Below are 19174 nucleotides of genomic sequence, written 5' to 3' on the forward strand. Positions count from 1 at the left end.
CCATGTGCCATGGTGGGATTCAAATCCTGATTTCCAGAGTATTACTCTGGGTCTCTGGATTACGAGTCCAGTGACAATACCATTACACCTTCGAACACGTATACATATGACACACAAAGGCAAAGAAGTTGGGTCTGCCTGAGAATATGCTGTACACCAGAACCTGTTGGTGACCGAGTGCTCATTCAACCTAATGCTCATCATCCCCTGAAGTATGTATAATTTGATTTGATTTATTATTGTCAGAATTGAACAGGAACCGAAAGTTGCATGGTGGGGCCAGAATTGAGCAGGAACTGGATGCTGTTGAACCTGGCAGTAGAGATTTATTATCCATTTTTGGAAGTGGATTACTTCAGTTGTGTTGAGTTTTGAAAGGGTGTTGATTGCCTTCAGTTATGTCTTTTAGAATTGTAATTGTTGATGTTAGGCATAACTGGTCTCCTACAAAGGAGTTTGATATTTCTCTCATGTCAATTGTAACTCTAAATGCACTATGATATTGATAACAGTTTCCATTGTCAGTAACAATCATACTGGAAAAACTTTGATTTCACTTATTCAGTTATTGAGTAGGTTCTGGGGTTTACTCCATCATCAATAGCCACCTGGAAGTTACAGTCCATGACTCATAGAAATTTATAGTACAGAAGGAGGCTTCCCACTGGGGCCCATTGTGTCTTTCTTTGAGAAATACAAATCTTGCTACCCTCTATCCCCAAAGCTCATTGTCATCATTGCAGAGAGCTGGTGTGCTCTTTTTGCTTGTGGTTTAATCATAAAACAGAGTAACTTCTTTGATTATCCTAATTGCACATAACTGAAGGAAAGATTTGGTAAAGCTCTAGAAAATGTCAAATAAATTAGCATCTCCTCAACTTGTCAACTCCTAGTGTTGATATATTGAATGTTGGCTGGAAATACTTTTCAGTCAGCACTTGTTTCTGAGCCATTTGTCTGACCTGTCGACTATAGCTATATGGAAAATAGTGAGCAATGAATCGTTTGTAATCATCTGTGAATAATGGGGAACTGTGGGGGAAAAAGCCATCGATTGAATAAACTGGAGTCGTACATCACAGTCGTTTGGGGATGGCAGCACTAGGTCACTGAGCAGAGGAGGCAGCAACATTGATGGCTAAGGTAATGCAGTGCTTATGCTCCATAATGTAAGGCTGTTTGTGACTGCTCTGTTGCTTATTCCCTTGGCAAAACTTGCTGTAAAACAAGGGCACAGTGGTTAGCAGCGCCAGGGACCCGCGTTGGGTCACTGTCTGTGCGGAGTCTGCACATTCCCCTCATGTCTGCGTGGGTTTCCTCCGGGTGCTCCGGTTCCTCCCACAGCCTAAAAGAGGTGCGAGTTAGGTACATTGGCCATGCTAAAATTCTCCCTCAGTGTACAAGAGCAGGAATGTGGCACAAGAGGATTTTCACAGTGGCTTCGTTGTAGTGTTGATGTAAGCCTGCTTGTGACAATAATAAATAAATTTGAAACTTAAAACTTGACTGTAGATCTGAATTCCACATTTGTATCCACCTGTATTGTGTGTACACTTGTCAGAAGCAATGGGACAAATAAAAGATGCTGTTTCAAAAGCTTACTGACTCTGCACAGCAGCTGAAATAAATATGAATGTCCTGAATAGGCTTGGAAGCATAAGAATGTAAAGAACCGCCTGAAGTAGTTTTGGAGCCAGGTTGGTTTCTTACCTTTTTGTTACTTGAGTTACACGTAAATGTCAAGGGAAGAGGGCTTTCTCCAGTTACTGGAGGCAGAACAACAACAAAAGGTTGCTGTTGGACTGCGAAAGGACCATACAGGCCTATGTTAGTGATGCTATTTGCTGGTTAGAATAGTGCACTCTGGGTGGAGCACTTCAAACTGTAAGTAATGTGCCAGATGGCAGAACTAGCACTCCATTTATTCTTCATTGTTTTTGACTTTGCTGTGAAGATTACCTTGATGGAAAATCAAGAAATCCTGAATGATACCATACTGAGTGCAGGTTTTGATTTCAGGCCCTGTCGCTTTGCCTTTTGCTGACGTTGAGTTTGTTATTCCTTGACCTTTGGTATGCAGGATTAAATTATCTCCAGTGATATGCAGGTCGGGCTTCGAGCACTCATTGAACAAAACTGGATAGGCCACTGCTTGGCTCCTTTGCAACATAATCACTCACTGCCTGTAGTCTAGAGATGATTGCATTCTTCCATTTTATCTTTGTTCAGGAATTCATGAGAAACTTCCTTACACAAAGAGTGATAAGAATGGATTGTATGACCAAAAGGAGTATTGAGACAAATAGCACAGGTTAATTTGAAAGGAAGCTTAATAAACACATGAGGGAGAAAAGAATAGGCAGATAGGATTAAATGGGATGGGAGGGAGCTCGCAGAGCATAAAGGCTGGCACAGGCAACAGGATTGCAACTGGATCTTGATCAATTGGGCCAATGGGCTGATGAATGACAGATGGAGTTTAATTTGGATAAATGCGAGGTGATGCATTTGGTAGATTGAACCAGGGCAGGACTTACTCAGGTAATGGTAGGGCATTGGGAAGAGTTACAGAACAAAGAGATCTAGGGGTACATGTTCAGAGCTCCTTGAAAGTGGAGTCACAGGTGGACAGAGCGGTGAAGAAGGCATTCAGCATGCTTGGTTTCATCGGTCAGAACATTGAATACAGGAGTTGGGAGTCCTGTTGAAATTATACAAGGTGTGGAGATGCCTGCGTTGGACTGGGGTGAACACAGTAAGAAGTCTCACAACACCAGGTTAAAGTCCAACAGGTTTATTTGGTAGCAAATACCATAAGCTTTCGGAGCACTGCTCCTTCGTCAGATGGAGTGGAAATGTGCTCTCAAACAGTGCAAAAGTTTGCCCTGTTTGAGAGCACATTTCCACTCCATCTGACGAAGGAGCAGTGCTCCGAAAGCTTATGGTATTTGCTACCAAATAAACCTGTTGGACTTTAACCTGGTGTTGTGAGACTTCTTACTGTGAAATTATACAAGACATTGGTAAGGCCACACTTGGAATACTGTGTATAGTTCTGGTCACCCTATTATAGAAAGGATATTATTAAACTAGAAAGAGTGCAGAAAAGATTTACTAGGATGCTACCTGGACTTGATTGTTTGAGTTATAAGGAGAGGCTGGATAGACTGGGACTTTTTTCTCTGGAGCATAGAAGGCTGAGGGGTGATCTTATAGAGGTCTATAAAATAATGAGGGGCACAGATCAGCTTGATAGTCAATATCTTTTCCCAAAGGTAGGGGAGTCTAAAACTAGAGGGCATAGGTTTAAGGTGAGAGGGGAGAGATATAAAAGTGTCCAGGGGGGCAATCTTTTCACACAGAGGGTGGTGAATGTCTGGAACAAGCTGCCAGAGGTCAGAGTAGAGGTGGGTACAATTTTGTCTTTTAAAAAGCATTTAGACAGTTACATGGGTAAGATGGGTATAGAGGGATATGGGCCAAATGCGGGCAATTGGGATTAGTTTAGGGGTTTAAAAAAAAGGGTGGCATGGAAAATTTAGGCCAAAGGGCCTGTTTCCATGCTGTAAACCTCTATGATTCTAGGCTATTTGGGCTGATTGACCTGTTCTTGTGCCATGTCCTTGGAATGACTTTATTTAACTGAACTTATGTTGCTATTAAGGAATTTTTCTTTCCTGTGTTACTGACTTGCATAAAATGCTTCATCATATCCAAGCACTTCTCGGGTATAGTTGCTGTTGTCAGTAACCAACATGTGCGTAAGAAGTACCACATGCAACCTTGCTTGGACTGTTGCATGTTTCATTGTCATTTTTTCCACCACAGGTGTACAAATTGTTCTTCTCGCTTGGGAATTAAATTCCTGAATTTCCCCACTTCATCTCCATAATTTTATTTTCCTTCTCCCACCCCAAACTCAAATCCCTGAGTAGCGTGTTGTGTTGGGTTTCTGGGATGTGAATGTCGCCCATCCTTATTACCTTTCCTTAATTGCCCCTGAACAGAATGTCTTGCGAGAGGACATTAGTCAACGAGACACAATCGACAATGATTTCATGGTCATTATTAGATTTTTATTCAATTCAAATTTCACCATCTGCCATGGTGAGATTTGAGCCCGGGTCCCCAGAGATTACTAACCCAGTGACAATACCACTACGCCTCCGCCTCCCCCTGCAAGAAATACAGACAATTGCTAGTACTTTGTTTCTTCACATGGAAGCCCGAACAGGTTTGTCTATTTATCCTGTAAGTGGATGGGAGTATCACAGGCAGTTCAGGTTCTGGTCTCCTCAGGCCACACTTTACCACATTATGGTTCTTCCTGCCAGCAAGATCTTCTGGTCTTGCCGATGGTGACCTCCCATAGCATGTTGCCTCGAGGTGGAGGAAGCGGGGCATGCAAAACCCCATAGACGTTAGCAGGATTGGAAGATACTGCCACCAGCCAATGGCCACTTCTGCCACTGGAAGGTGGTATGCAATGGAGGGGCTAGAAAATCCCATCCAATGTTTTGCATGACCCTTCTCCACCGTACTATGTGCATATACTCCCATTAGTCACCAAATAGTATACCCTGCCTCGTTCTTACGACTGGCAATCTCTAGAATTTCCATCCAGCTTTATTGCTAATTGAGACCATGCTTCTTCTGAAGGTGAACAGCTATCCCAGATCAGGGATCAGGAAGTTCTAATTTTTAATGCATATTGCATTTGAAAACAGTACATAAATAAATATTCCTCCTATATTATCAACAGAATTAGTTTTGCAAAAAGGTATTTTGGCTGCAGTTCCAACCATTTATTAAACATGCGTTTATTGCAAGTGGAATTGACTGGAGCATGCTGACACAATCTTGCTTTTAATATAATTAGTAATGTCCTTGCCAGGCACATTTAAAGAATTTCAATTTGTTTCTTGGCAGTGTTGCCTGTGCTTTTAAGAATGAGCAGCATCAGATTGGACTTGATGAAGGGGTGTTGCTGTGGAAGACGAGATTTTTACCCCTTGGGGTGCAGATTGGGACATGGAGAGGGAAAAAGACAACACAATTTTTAACTAAGAAGAGGAAAAATAACTGAAAAACATATATTTCTGAATTGAAATTTTGGGGCTCAGTTCAAAAATGAAGTTATGCTAGGTGTCTCTATCTTCTGGAGTCTATTGCCAATGAAATTATTGTCCACACGAATGTGAAGATAAGTATCAATTATATCACAACAAAAATGCTTCATTATTTGGCACCTTATTCTTGGTATCTCTGTAAGAAGAGAGATGGCCAGCCTGTTTGAAATGGGAAGTTTAATTTCCTGCTAAATTGTATTGGACCCAGTCTCTGCTTCTTGCTATCTGTCTAGGGACATAGATTACATTACCCCCAACTCTGCGTACCACAATGCTGAACTGAGGAAAAGGTGATGATTTGCAATCTTCAAGAATAGGTGACCATTTGTGACCAGCCATGTTAAATTCTTCTTGGGTCCAAAGTTGCAAGCAGGCTTTTTGGACATTTATGGAAATGGCAACCTCCAGCACTGGTATTGCTCCGGGCATTCACAAATTATAGCTAACTCCTCTGTTCTGGTGCTGCCTTCAATGGGAGCAACTAAAACATGAACATATTTCAAATAATGTTAACTCAACCAAATCCATGAACTTTTTGCCAGGATTATACATTGAATTGACTTTGACTTTCTCAATTTCAGATTTATTTCAAGTGGATTGAAAGAAATAACTTGCTTTGCATCCATTTGAAGTTGTGTGGAAGTAGAGTTGAATTTCTTGCATGAATGATCTCATATTTCCCGCTAATTGTGACCTCACCTGTATCTTTTGAAGGTAGTTGACATGTTGAGAACTCATCTTTCCCCTGGAAAATTGATTGGGTGATCTTGCAAGCCTCTGAGTGATCAGGTTGACACCTCTAATGGAGAACAATGAACAGTGGCAGGTTTGGGGGTGGGGTAGTTTGCTGGGATAGCGAATTCACTATGTAGTTGAGCTCTATTGACCAAGATGTCAAATAACCCTTCATGGAAGAAAGCTTGTTTCTTAAAAACACTCATGGAATTGTGCTCATTTGCAATGTGCAACTATGAGCATTCTTGTTGGGCATTGAGGTATTTTGTCTCTGAGATGGTCCCCTGTGCAGTTCCTGGCCTGACCTAATTTGGTTCATCAGTTGGTGTATTAGTAAGCCATGGGCCAAGCAATGTGGTCCCAGATCACTGTGAATGCTGCTTTGCAACTGACTCCATGGTAGATATATAATTTCTCCAGGATGATTCTTACAATTCTTGGCCTCCAACTACCCCATGGCGAATGTTTCATTGAATAACTTGAAGTGTAGTTCATGTCAGGAAGGGCTTTTGCAAGTAATTCCTGGCCCAGTTTTGGTAAATGAGCTTCTCTGTGTCTGTTGTTTGAGATCCTCTGGGAATTCTGTTCACAAACAGGGCATATAAAGACACAAACTCAATTTACAGAATAATGGTTGGAATGCGAATACTTGCAGCTAATCAAGTCTTAAAGGTACAAACAATGTGAGTGGAGAGAGCATTAAGACAGGTTAAAGAGATGTGTATTGTCTCCAGACAGGACAGCCAGTGAGACTCTGCAGGTCCAGGCAAGCTGTGGGGATTACAGATAGTGTGACATGAACCCAATATCCCAGTTGAGGCTGTCCTCATGTGTGCGGAACTTGGCTATCAGTTTCTGCTATCAGTTTATGTTGTTTGAGTCACTGTCCTATTCTAATGTCCAATTTTGGAAAATATAACACATGTTATATTTATCAGCTCAGTCATGTTGTGAGGCTACAGTAAAAGCAGTCTTTGTGTTACTTGTGTGTTTTCACCACAGCACAGTGCTTGTATGAATGTCATAGCTGATTTTAAACACTTGTTTGTTGCAGAGCCACCTGGAGAACGTTCCCCACGGCGGAGGAGTATTTCAGGCCCAGGATCGTCTGAGAAAGCGAATGGAATGGAGGACTCCACATCTCCATTCAAGGTGGTGTATTCTCTAATTAATAAAATTAAACTGTTACTTCTAATTCTTATTTGTTTTATTTTTCTTCTCATTGTGCGTAATATTGCATGTCTTGATTTTAATTGGCTACTGAAGCTTTAAAAAAGCTTTTTTTGGGGGAATTGGGTAATATTGCAGTAACACCACCAACAATTCACCACATGCAAACCTCTTATTTTAATTCAATGTAAGGAACTTTCCCACTACCGACCCTCCAAGAAGGTTGCTGCTCTCTTTCACAAAGGCTGAACAAACTATTGTCTTCTTTCAAGATAATTGCTCAAATCAGCTAACCTGAAGGCAAAGTGGACAGATTCTTGATCGGCCAACTCATGAAATCATTAGCTAATTGTAAAACTATAAGGGGTTAAAATTAAATGGAGTGAGCACTCAAAAATCAAACTCAAATGTACAGCTCTCAAAATGTGCCATTGATCAAGAATTGATTTAACATGAATCAAACTGTTATATCGTTAGACATGGGTTCACTTCTGAACTTCCATGTAGGGAGTCCCTTATCTTACTTGGTTGTTTCTTGGAAAAGCAGAGAATAGAACGAACAAGTCAGCAAAACTATAATCAGGTGATTATTTAGAAACTAATTGTTAAATAGAAATAGGAAATACTGATCTTGGACAACACAAGGATATATTACTTGAACCCAACACAATATAACTTCAATGTCCATTGTCTTGCCAGGCATATTACAGTTATGTGACACTTTGATGTCACACAGGAACTGTGTAACAATTAATTATTTAATTATCCTTAAAGAGGCATTATTCTCAAATAAATATGTATTTAATGAACACACTGTCAATCTTGCATGATTCCTTGCTTGAGTTTCAACATTTGCCTTTGCTGGCCACCAAACATCTGGTTAGAAGTCATCGAATTAAGTGGGCAATTTGATTTCTGTCTTAGAAATCACACACACTTGGGGTCGAGATGAAAGTTTAGACATTTCTAGACATACAGCTAGACTCAACCTAAACAGGCAGCCCTGTTGGGCAATATACTGTATTGTCTTCTGAAAGGAGTCAAGCAAGCTTAAGTGTGACTTGGTAGACCCAGTTGGTGGCCTATTTTTCCATTGGCGCTACCAAACCTGAGTCCAAACTTGCCTTCAGGGATCGACATGAGCATGCTGGACTTTGCCATTTGCCGTCATAATCGTCACACACATATAGATTGCCTCTTGACATGATGGAAGATTGCTTTGTGCACTTTTGAAAGCAGAGCCTTCATGAATCATGATAGGGTAAAGGAATTCGCAAGGACACTCCCGAAATGATTTCATAAATTCCAGTGTTTGGTATTGTTGAGCATGGGATGCTGCACTGAGAGGTGGAACATGTCTGAAAAATAGGGATGCCGACAACTGGTTGGATAGTTAACTTTTCATTCTATTTTTCTACCATTATCCATAAAGTCAAGATGCTCGCCAAGTTTAATTTCATGGGCGCTGTTAGCACTGAAAAGGTATCCATTTTTATCTGTGAACATGAACAATGTGTTGTCAAGCTGGGTGAGAAATCCATCACAGCGATGCCTGCTCCTGTCTTTAGCCTATACTTAGAACCAAGATACTTACCAGAGAGGTTGTTGGATAAGCCAGACCTCAGCTTGCCTTATTCTTTTCTTCATGGTCCAGAGTCACCAAGTTCAGTTTAGTGCAGATCTTCCTTGGCTGAGATTTGCTAATGTAGCATAAACCAAAGTTTGAACCAGGACATGATGTCCTGTTTGAAACAGTGGTTATAGACCCACTGTGTCAAACATTGCTTCTAAAAAATGCAATGGACCTCAAACCTCATATACCCAGTTGGAATGAATAAAGAATATTTGAAATTCTCTAATTTAAATATTGTGCAACTCTATAGTATTCCAGATTCTTCCATGCTCCTTGACAGTGATACCATATCATCTGGTGGCTCTGACATCCATCATTGTGAAGTGCTTCAAAAGGTTAGTCATGGCACAAATCAATTCCAGCCTCCCAGACTGCCTGGATCCACTACAATTCACCTACCGCCGCAACAGGTCCCCTAGAACACCTAGATAACAAAGACACGCATGTCAGACTCCTATTTATTGACTACAGCTCAGCCTTCAACACCATCATTATTCCTATGAAACTCATCTCCAAACTCCGTGGCCTGGGCCTTGGCTCCTCCCTCTGCGACTAGATCCTGAACTTCCTAACCCACAGACCACAATCATCCTTAACACTGGTGCCCCACAAGGCTGTGTTCTCAGCCCCCAACTACACACCTTATACACCTATGACTGTGTGGCCAAATTCCCCTCCAAACCCCTTGATTTTCAAGTTTGCTGATATCACCACCGTAGTGGGTCGGATCTCAAACGATGACGAGACAGAGTACGGGAATAAGAATCTGTTGAACTGGTGCGACGACAATTTCTCCCTCAATGTCAACAAAACGAAGGAGATTGGCATCGACTTGAGGAAGCGTAGTGGAGAACATGCCCCTGTCTACATCAACAGGGATGAAGTAGAAATGGTCGAAAGCTTCAGGTTTTAAGGTGTCCAGATCACCAACAACCGGTCCTGGTCTCCCCCATGCCGACACTATAGTTAAGAAAGCCCACCAACGCCTCTACTTTCTCAGGAGACTAAGGAAATTTGGCATGTCAGTTATGACTCTCTCCAACTTTTACAGATGCACCATAGAAAGCATTCTTTCTGGTTGTATCACAGCTTGGTATGGCTCCTGCTCTGCCCAAGACCGCAAGAAACTACAAAAGGTCGTGAATGTAGCTCAATCCATTATGCAAACCAGTCTTCCATCCATTGACTCTGTCTACACTTCCCGCTACCTCGGCAAAGCAGCCAGCATAATTCAGGACCCCAAGTACCCCAGAAATTCTCTCTTCCACCACTTGCCGTCGGGAAAAAGATACAAAAGTCTGAGGTCACGTACCAACCGACTCGAGAACAGCTTCTTCCCTGTTGCCATCAGAATTTTGAATGGACCTACCTCACATTAAGTTGATCTTTCTCTACACCCTAGTTGTGACTGTAACACTACATTCTGCACTGTCGCATTTCCTTTTCTATGAATGGTATGCCTTGTCTGTACAGCATGCAAGAAACAATACTTTTCACTGTATACTAACAGATGTGCCAATAATACATCAAATCAAATCAAACCAGACTCTCTGGCAGGCCTGCCAATACATCAAGCCTATGTGTATGCTTGTCGGTCTGCATTTTCCTGTACATACCCCATTAAAGCCCTCATTTTTGCTCTCTACAACAGAATCTGTCTGCAACTTCATCCCTGGGGACCTGTCATACATACTATCCTTTCCCTTGACCTGGCTGCAGCACATTGATGTCCAGGGATTCACCAGATACTAATTCTGCCTCTATATCACCCTTTAAAGTACAAACAATGCTAACATCGGAGCTGGTGGCTGTGAACGTCAGATTAGCAATGGTGCTTCTTTCTTCGAGTGCTGTTATTCTTGCCCTTCATCATGAGGCTGCACTGACTGGCCAAGCAGCAGCTCTAGGGCACCTGAAAACGTAAATGCAAAAGTGGAACAGTGGCATGAGTGACGATGCTTTTTAAATTTATTTGGAATATTAGCATCATTGGCTAGGCCAGCATTTATTGCCCATGCCTCATTGCCCATGAGAAGAGGATGGTGAGTAGCCTTCTTCAACTGCTGCATATATGCCCACAGTGCTGTTAGGGAGGGAGTGCCATGATTTTGACCCAGTGACACAGTGGCACAGTGGTTAGCACTGCTGCCTCACAGTGCCAGGGACCCAGTTGCCAGTTGTCCTTGATCTTCTGGGTGGTAGAGATTGTGGGTTTGGAAGGAGTTGCCAAGGAGACTTGGAAAGTTGCTCCAGTGCATCTTGTAAATGCTGCCACTGTGGAGGGAGTGAATGGTTAAAATGCTGGATGGAGTGCCAATCAAGCGGACTGTTTTGTCCTGGATGGTGTTGAGCTTCTTGAGTGTTAGTGCAGTCATGCTTCTCCAGGAAAGTGAAGAGTATTCTGTCACAATCCTGACTTGTGCCTTGTAGATGGTGGATGGGCTTTGGGGAGTCAGCAAGTGAGTTACTTGCCACAGAATTCCCAGCCTGTGATCTGATGTTGTCGCCGAAGTACTGTTTGACTTGTTCAGTTAAGTTTGCAGTCAATGCTAACCCCCACAATTTTGATGATGGGGGAATTCAGCAGTGGTGATGTCATTGAGCATCAAAGGAGATGGTTAGATTCTTTCTTGTTAGAGCTTGGCACTTGTGTGGCTTGAATGTTACTTGATACTTACCACCCCAAACCTGAATGCTGTCCAGGTCTTGCTTCGTATGGAAACCGACTGCTTCAGTATCTGAGGATACTAATGGCACTGAACACTGCCATCATCGACAAATATCTCAATTTCTAACCTTATGATGGAATTTCATTGTTGAAGCAAATGAAAATGGGCTGAGGACCCTGAGCAACTTCTACATCAATATCCGGGGGTTGAGATGATTAGTCTCTAACAGTCATATCCATCTTCCTTTGAGCTAGGTATGACTTAGCCAGTGGAGAATTTTCCCTGATTTTCCAACTCCAGTTTTGCTAGGGCTTCTTCATGCCACACTCAGTCAAATGCTGCCTTGATGTCAAGGGCAATCAATCTCACCTCACCTCTGGAATTCAGCTTTTTTGTCCATGTTAGGATCATGACTGTAATGAGGTCTAGATCTGAGTAGCTCCATCAGAACCCAAACTGAGCACCAGGAGGAGATTGTTGCTGAGTTATTGCCTCTTGATAACACTGTTGATAACACCTTCCATCACTTTGTTGATTATTGAGATTGATGGGGCAGTTTGGCTCAGGACATGGCTAGTTCTAGAGTGGAGGTCTTCATTACTACAGTTGGGATGCTGTCACAGCTGATAGGCTTTGCTGTATCCAGTGCTTTCAGCCATTGCTGTCATGTGGAGTGGAGTGAATTGAATTGGCCAAAAACTGTCATCTATGATCCTGAGGACCTTGGAAGAAGACCGAGATGGATCATCTGCTCGGCACTTCTGTCTGAAGTTGGTTGAAAATATTTTTCCCTCTGTTTTGCACTTCAATATCACAGAGGGTGGGCATGTTTATGGAGCCTACTCTGGTTAGTTGATTGTCCGCCAGTATTCATAATTGGATATGGCTTATCTACTTGGACCTAATCCATTGGTTATGGGATTGCTTACTTCTGTCTATTGCTTGCTGCTTCCATTGTTTGTCAAGCAGTTGCAATGGCCTCAAGTCAGTGCTGGCTTAATAATTTGCATCACTGTCTCCTCCTAGTTCAGAAGATGAGAACGTACTTGTCTCCTGACAGTTTTCTGCTGTCGCCCTGGTTTCTGCTACCTTGTCCTGCAATGTCACAGCATGTTGCAAAACATTTAGGTGATATCTCTGAGTGGCTGGAAGTTTGTGGACACTGATGTGGGTGATGAGATGCAAGATGTAGCAGTAATAAGTGGATGAAGTAGAGTATATGTAGAGTATGTGCATTATCAGGCATGAGCCACAATTTATAGGGATTGCTGACGAATGAATGATGGGGATGTGGCACACCTGAGCGGTATGAGAGGTTGGTGCAGTGGGTAGAGAATGGCAATTAGTGACTTTGGAGTAGGAGTAGGTCGTTTGGTTCTTTGGTCCTGCTCCACCATTTGATGAAATCATGATTGATCTGATTGTGGCCTCAACTCCACTTACCAAGTTGGAAGAGAGCTGTGATTTGAGGATCCATGTACTGAGGGACTGTGGGCAGTGAACATTTGAAATTTTGGAACAAAAGAAGACTTTCATCTGCTTTAAAAAAAGTCAAGTTTTTAAAAGAACATATTGGTCCTGACTGGACAGCACAGGAGCCACTAGTGAAATTGACAAAAGGATTGCTATGAGAAGAAGCAGAGAACAATGGACTCTCCAGCTAGCCAGAAAAATGGGAAAACTGGCAAAATTGATGTAGAAGTCTTGGAAAAACCCATTGAGAGGGAAGGACTGGAAGAGCCCAGAGAGGGTGAGGAACTGGAAGACTCCAGAGAAGGAGTGCTGGAAAATCTCAGAGAGGGTGGGACACCGAAAACCCCAAAGAGGGCCGAACATCGGAAGACCCTGGAGAGGAGGGTACAGAGAGAACCCAGAAAGAAAGCAACAGAAGACCCGAAATGACTAAATGAAGGCTGAAGCAGCAAGACTCAGTTGCGTCCCACTCTTTTGTACTTTGATGAGAAGTCCCGTGAAAGTTTTAGGAATAAACTGCAAGCAAACAATAAATAAAGCTGCAATTAGTCAGAAAATAAGACAACCACAGCAGAAGAAGTAAGAGTGAAGAGAAAAGAGTTGGATAAACTTAACCAAGAGCTACAACAAATAGGAAATGAGTTGAGAAGTTGTGACCCTAATCTAAATGAGAAAAGGTCCTGCTGTATCAAAGCTTCATTTTGGTAGATCCAATTCAGATGGGAGCTATAAAATAAATGGCAGAACCATCAGGAGCATAGACACACAAAGAGATCTTGGAGTACAGATCCACAGATCCTTAAAAGTGGCAGCACAGGTGGAAAAGGTGGTGAAGAAAGCATATGGCATGCTTGCCTTCATCGGACGAGGCATCGAGTATAAAAGTTGGCAAATTATGTTACGGTTATATAAAACGTTTGTTCAGCCACATTTGGAATACTGCGTCCAATTCTGGTCACCACACTACCAGAAGGACGTGGAGGCTTGGGAGAGAGTAAAGAAAAGGTTTACCAGGACATTGCCTGGCATGGAGGGTATTAGCTATGAGAAGAGATTGAATAAACTGGGATTGTTCTCCCTGGAAAGAAGGAGGCTGAGGGACGACCTGATAGAAGTTTTTATAAAATTATGGGAAGTATAGATAGGGTGAACAGTTGGGAGCTTTTTCCCAGAGCAGAAATAACAATTACAAGGGAGCACAAGTTCAAGATAAGGGAGGAAAGGTTCAGTGGAGATGTGCGGGAGAAGTTTTTTACACAGAGGATGGTGGGGGCTGGAATGCACTGCCAAGTGAGGTGGTTGAGGCAGTTACATTAGCCACATTTACAACTTATCTTGATAGACATATGAACAAACGAGGAATAGAGGAATATAAGCGGTTGGTCTCGATAGGTAAACATGATCAGCTCGGGCTTGGGGGGGCTGAAGGGCCTGTTCCTGTGCTGTACTGTTCTTTGTTCTTCAAGAAAAACAAGCACTATGAAAAAGGTGTAAGTAGCTAGGAAATCTATTAGGGTCAGGAAGAAACAATACAAGGTCCACCAGCAAGTGGTGAAGGAATTGGAGTTAGGGCAGAGCTATCATTTGCCAGATGTATTATTGGGAATTCTCTCGCGATCCAATTGAAAGATCGAACTACCAGTTATGTAGAATACACAACTGAGCTTGAGAAATTGGCATTCTGCAGAGAAGCAGAAACTGTCCGGTGAATGAGGGTGCTGAGGAGGACACTGCAATGGACAAACCCAAAGAGAAAACACAACTGTTGGAGCAAGTTAGCAATTCAGGGGAATTGTCTAACAAATACAACAAGAAGGAAGAATTGTTGAACATAGAAGTAGAGTTTGTTGCAACTACTACAAAAGGAACATGTCAATTCTCTGAAAACATGCGATGCATGAGAAAGGAGAGATTGTTATTGAATGTTGTTGGAAGAGAATGTTGGAGTCACCTTGGGAGAAACTCAGAAACTGATAAAATGAATGGATTGCAGAAACAGAGCAATGGAGTTAAACTTGCATATACTGAGAATGAGAATCAAAATCCAAGAAGCGCAGCTTAATCATCAGATACAAACAAATCACCTCTCAAATGAGTGAGATTGAAAGGCAATTTTGACCATTTACCCTATCAACCTGATGCTGGAAATTCTGCTGGCTAACTGTCAAAGGCCTTGCTAAAGTCCATGTAGATAACATCAATAGCACTGTCCTCATGTACCTTCTTGGTTACCTCTTCAAAAAACTCAATCAAATTTGTGAGACATGATTTTCCACTCACAAAGCTATGCTGACTGTCCCTAATCAGTCCTTGTGTCTCTAAATGCCTGTAGATCCTGTCTCTCAAAATACCTTCTCACAACTTACCCACCACAGATGTGAGGCTCACTGGCCTGTAGTTCCCAGGCTTTTCCCTGCAGCCCTTTTTAAACAAAGGTACAACATTTGCCACTCTCCAATCTTCAGGCACCTCACCTGTGACTATTGATGATTCAAATATCTCAGCTAGGGGACCAGCAATTTCCTCCCTAGCCTCCTACAATGTCCTGGGATACACTTCATCAGGTCCTGGGGATTTATCTACCTTGATACGCTTTAAGACTTCCAGCACCACCTTCTCTGTAATATGTACACTCCTCAAGACATCACTATTTATTTCCCCAAGTTCCCTAAATCCATGCTTTTCTCAACAGTAAATACCGATGTGAAATATGAGAAATTCCATCACGTGTATGTTCATATGACAGTATTTGACACGCAAAGATAATTCAGCGAAAGGGTCACATGATTGTTTATGGTTTTGGTTCCTATTTTCAAGGGGAATAGGGATAGCCCAGGAAATTACCGACCGGTGAATCTAACCTCAGTGGTTGGTAAGCTGATGGAGAAGATTCTGAGGGACAAGATTTATGAGCATTTAGAGAGGTTTAGTATGCTCAAGAATACTCAGCATGGCTTTGTCAAAGGCAGATCGTGCCTTACGAGCCTGGTGGAGTTCTTCGAAAATGTGACTAAACACATTGACGAAGGGAAAGCGGTAGATGTGGTTTATATGGATTTTAGCATGGCGTTCGATAAGGTCCCCCATGCAAGGCTTCTAGAAAAAGTGAGAGGGCATGGGATCCAAGGGGCTGCTGCCCTGTGGATCCAGAACTGGCTTGCCCAAAGGAGGCAGGGAGTGGGTATAGATGGGTCTTTTTCTAAATGGAGGTCGGTCACCAGTGGTGTGCCCCAGGGATCTGTTCTGGGACCCTTGCTGTTTGTCATTTTCATAAATGACCTGGATGAGGAAGTGGAGGGATGGGTTGGTAAGTTTGCCGACGACACGAAGGTTGGTGGGGTTGTGGATAGTCTGGAGGGATGTCAGAAGTTACAGAGGGACATAGATAGGATGCAAGACTGGGCAGACAAGTGGCAGATGGACTTCAACCCAGATAAATGCGTAGTGGTCCATTTTGGCAGGTCAAATGGGATGAAAGAGTACAATATAAAGGGAAAGACTCTTAGTACTGTAGAGGATCAGAAGGACCTTGGGGTCCGGGTCCATAGGACTCTAAAATCAGCCCCGCAGGTGGAGGAGGTGATTAAGAAGGCGTATGGTGTGCTGGCCTTTATCAATCGAGGGATTGAGTTTAGGAGTCCGGGGATAATGATGCAGCGATATAAGACCCTCGTCAGACCCCACTTGGAGTACTGTGCTCAGTTCTGGTCGCCTCATTACAGGAAGGATGTGGAAAAGATTGAAAGGGTGCAGAGGAGATTTACAAGGATGTTGCCTAGATTATGAGGATAGGCTGAGGGAGCTCGGTCTTTTCTCCTTGGAGAGACGTAGGATGAGAGGAGACCTAATAGAGATATATAAGATGTTGAGAGGCATAGATCGGGTGGACTCTCAGAGGCTTTTTCCCAGGATGGAAGTGGCTGCTACGAGAAGACACAGGTTTAAGGTGCTGGGGGGTGGGTACAGGGGAAATGTTAGGGGTAAGTTTTTCACACAGAGGGTGGTGGGCGAGTGGAATCGGCTGCCGTCAGTGGTGGTGGAGGCAAACTCAATCGGGTCTTTTAAGAGACTCCTGGATGAGTACATGGGACTTAATAGGATGGAGGGTTATAGGTAGGCCTAAAAGGTAGGGATATGTTCGGCACAACTTGTGGGGCCGAAGGGCCTGTTTTGTGCTGTAGTTTTTCTATGTTTCTAACTGGAAGCAAAGCTTCTTGCCTTCCTGGAGTGAAAATTCTGCTGTTGATGGTTTTGCTAGCTAGTACCGAGAATCCAACTCTCTCTCTCTTTCTCCCTGTTGTTTTGGGAAGCTGTTCTGACTTCAAGTTTGTGTGTCTCGAGAACTGCAACATTCAACCAAAGGACTAAGTTCCGAGAGCATCACGTATTTTCTGTGCTAAACCTGTGGCAAGAGTTTTGTTTATAGGATTTGTTTGGTTGGAATGGTATTTAGCTGTTAACGTTTATACAATATCATGGTTGTTTTTTTTGTTTGTAATTGGTAAAAGTTATTGCTAATTTTCTTTCCATACATATTAACTGTATTCTTAAACTTTTTTTGATAAAAGCTCCCCAATGGGTCAGTTGAATCATACCTGGGTTTGCTGTTATCTTTTCCAGTGCCTAGATCGATGTTGGGTGGTCTGTCTGGTTTCATTCCTTTGTGTGCTATCTTTGTAGTGGTTGAATATGGACACAGACTGCTTCAGCATCTGAGGATGCTAATGATACAAACATCCCATACACACTTAAACCCCTGCTGACCTTGCAGCCAGTCAGCAGTGCAATTAGCGCTGAGCAGCATGCCATAATCATGGTGCTGTGAGCAGTATTTTTTCATGTTGCAGGCAACATCTTGACCAGATGTAGGGTACCACACATTTACATAGAACGTTCACTCTATCTAACCCCTTCATCATTTTATAAACCTCTGTTAAGTCTCCCCTCAGCCTTCTCCGCTCCAGAAAGAATAGCCCTAGCTCCCTCCACCTTTCCTCATAAGACCTATCCTCCAAACCAGGCAGCATCCTGGTAAATCTCCTCTGCACTCTTTCCAGCGCTTCCACATCCTTCTTATAGTGAGGTGACCAGAACTGCACACAATATTCCAAATGTGGTCTCACCAAGGTCCTGTACAGTTGCAGCATAACCCCACGGCTCTTAAACTCCAACCCCCTGTTAATAAAAACTAACACACTATAGGCCTTCTTCACAGCTCTATCCACTTGAGTGGCAACCTTTAGAGATCTGTGGATATGGACCCCAAGATCTCTCTGTTCCTCCACAGTCTTCAGAACTCTACCTTTGACCCTGTAATCCACATTTAAATTAGTCCTACCAAAATGAATCACCTCACATTTATCAGGGTTAAACTCCATTTGTCATTTTTCAGCCCAGCTTTGCATCCTATCTGTCTCTTTGCAGCCTACAACAGCCCTCCACCTCATCCACTACTCCACCAATCTTGGTGTCATCAGCAAATTTACTGATCCACCCTTCAGCCCCCTCCTCTAAGTCATTAATAAAAATCACAAAGAGCAGAGGACCAAGCACTGATCCCTGTGGCACTCCGCTAGCAACCTGCCTCCAGTCCGAAAATTTTCCATCCACCACCGCCCTCTGTCTTCGATCAGATAGCCAGTTACCTATCCAATCGGCCAACTTTCTCTCTATCCCACACCTCCTCACTTTCATCGTTAGCCGACCATGGGGGACCTTATCAAATGCCTTACTAAAATCCATGTATATGACATTTTAGAATTTTTAGAATTATTCTTTTATAATTTTTTAGAAGTCAAATAATTCACTAAAGCTTATCACCAGAATTTATTTAAGTTTATTGTTTTACATGTTTAGACTCCAGCCAATCATTTAATTAAGTACAAAGTTTTTGCAGGGCTATGGGGAAAAGGAGAGGAAGGGAGAGTGGGACTAATTGAGTTGCTGTTGCAGAGAGCCAGCATGGACACGACAATCATGTGGACTCCTTCCATGTTGTAACCATTTTATGATCTGTGCTGGTATCAATCCTCCTTTGAATATTGTGGAAAATGCTGGCTGCAAGGAATGTACATATCACAGTCAAATAGCCCTGACAGGCTCAGATGATTTGGATGAGTTTGTGGAGGATTGTTATTGACTGTGGAATTGTACACTAGTATAAAATAAACACCAGTTTTATGGAGATGCAATACATTTTGATAAAAAGTATCCACTTGAAGCCCTGACTTTCTGACCATGGAGATCATGTTCTTGATGATGTAAGGTTGGTGTTAAAATAGGACTTTTCTTGGAATCACTGGTGGAGGAACTAGCTTATCGGAGTGTATGGGTGGACACCAAAATTAGCAATCTGGACTGTTTGC

At 42.7% G+C, this 19174-nt stretch overlaps 1 protein-coding gene across 13 annotated transcripts in view; it reads left to right on the plus strand.

Annotated features, from left to right (window-relative positions):
• Window positions 1–19174, plus strand: part of rasal2 (RAS protein activator like 2) — a 365152-nt gene that overhangs the window by 229988 nt on the left and 115990 nt on the right. For all 13 annotated transcript variants that reach the window (XM_078218017.1, XM_078218020.1, XM_078218016.1 and 10 more), the window contains one exon: window positions 6919–7016. In XM_078218017.1, coding sequence (XP_078074143.1) covers window positions 6919–7016 — 98 coding nt within the window. The remainder of the gene's footprint in view (window positions 1–6918; window positions 7017–19174) is intronic.

The sequence above is a fragment of the Mustelus asterias genome, chromosome 8 (genome assembly GCF_964213995.1).
Source record: "Mustelus asterias chromosome 8, sMusAst1.hap1.1, whole genome shotgun sequence".
NCBI lineage: Eukaryota > Metazoa > Chordata > Chondrichthyes > Carcharhiniformes > Triakidae > Mustelus > Mustelus asterias.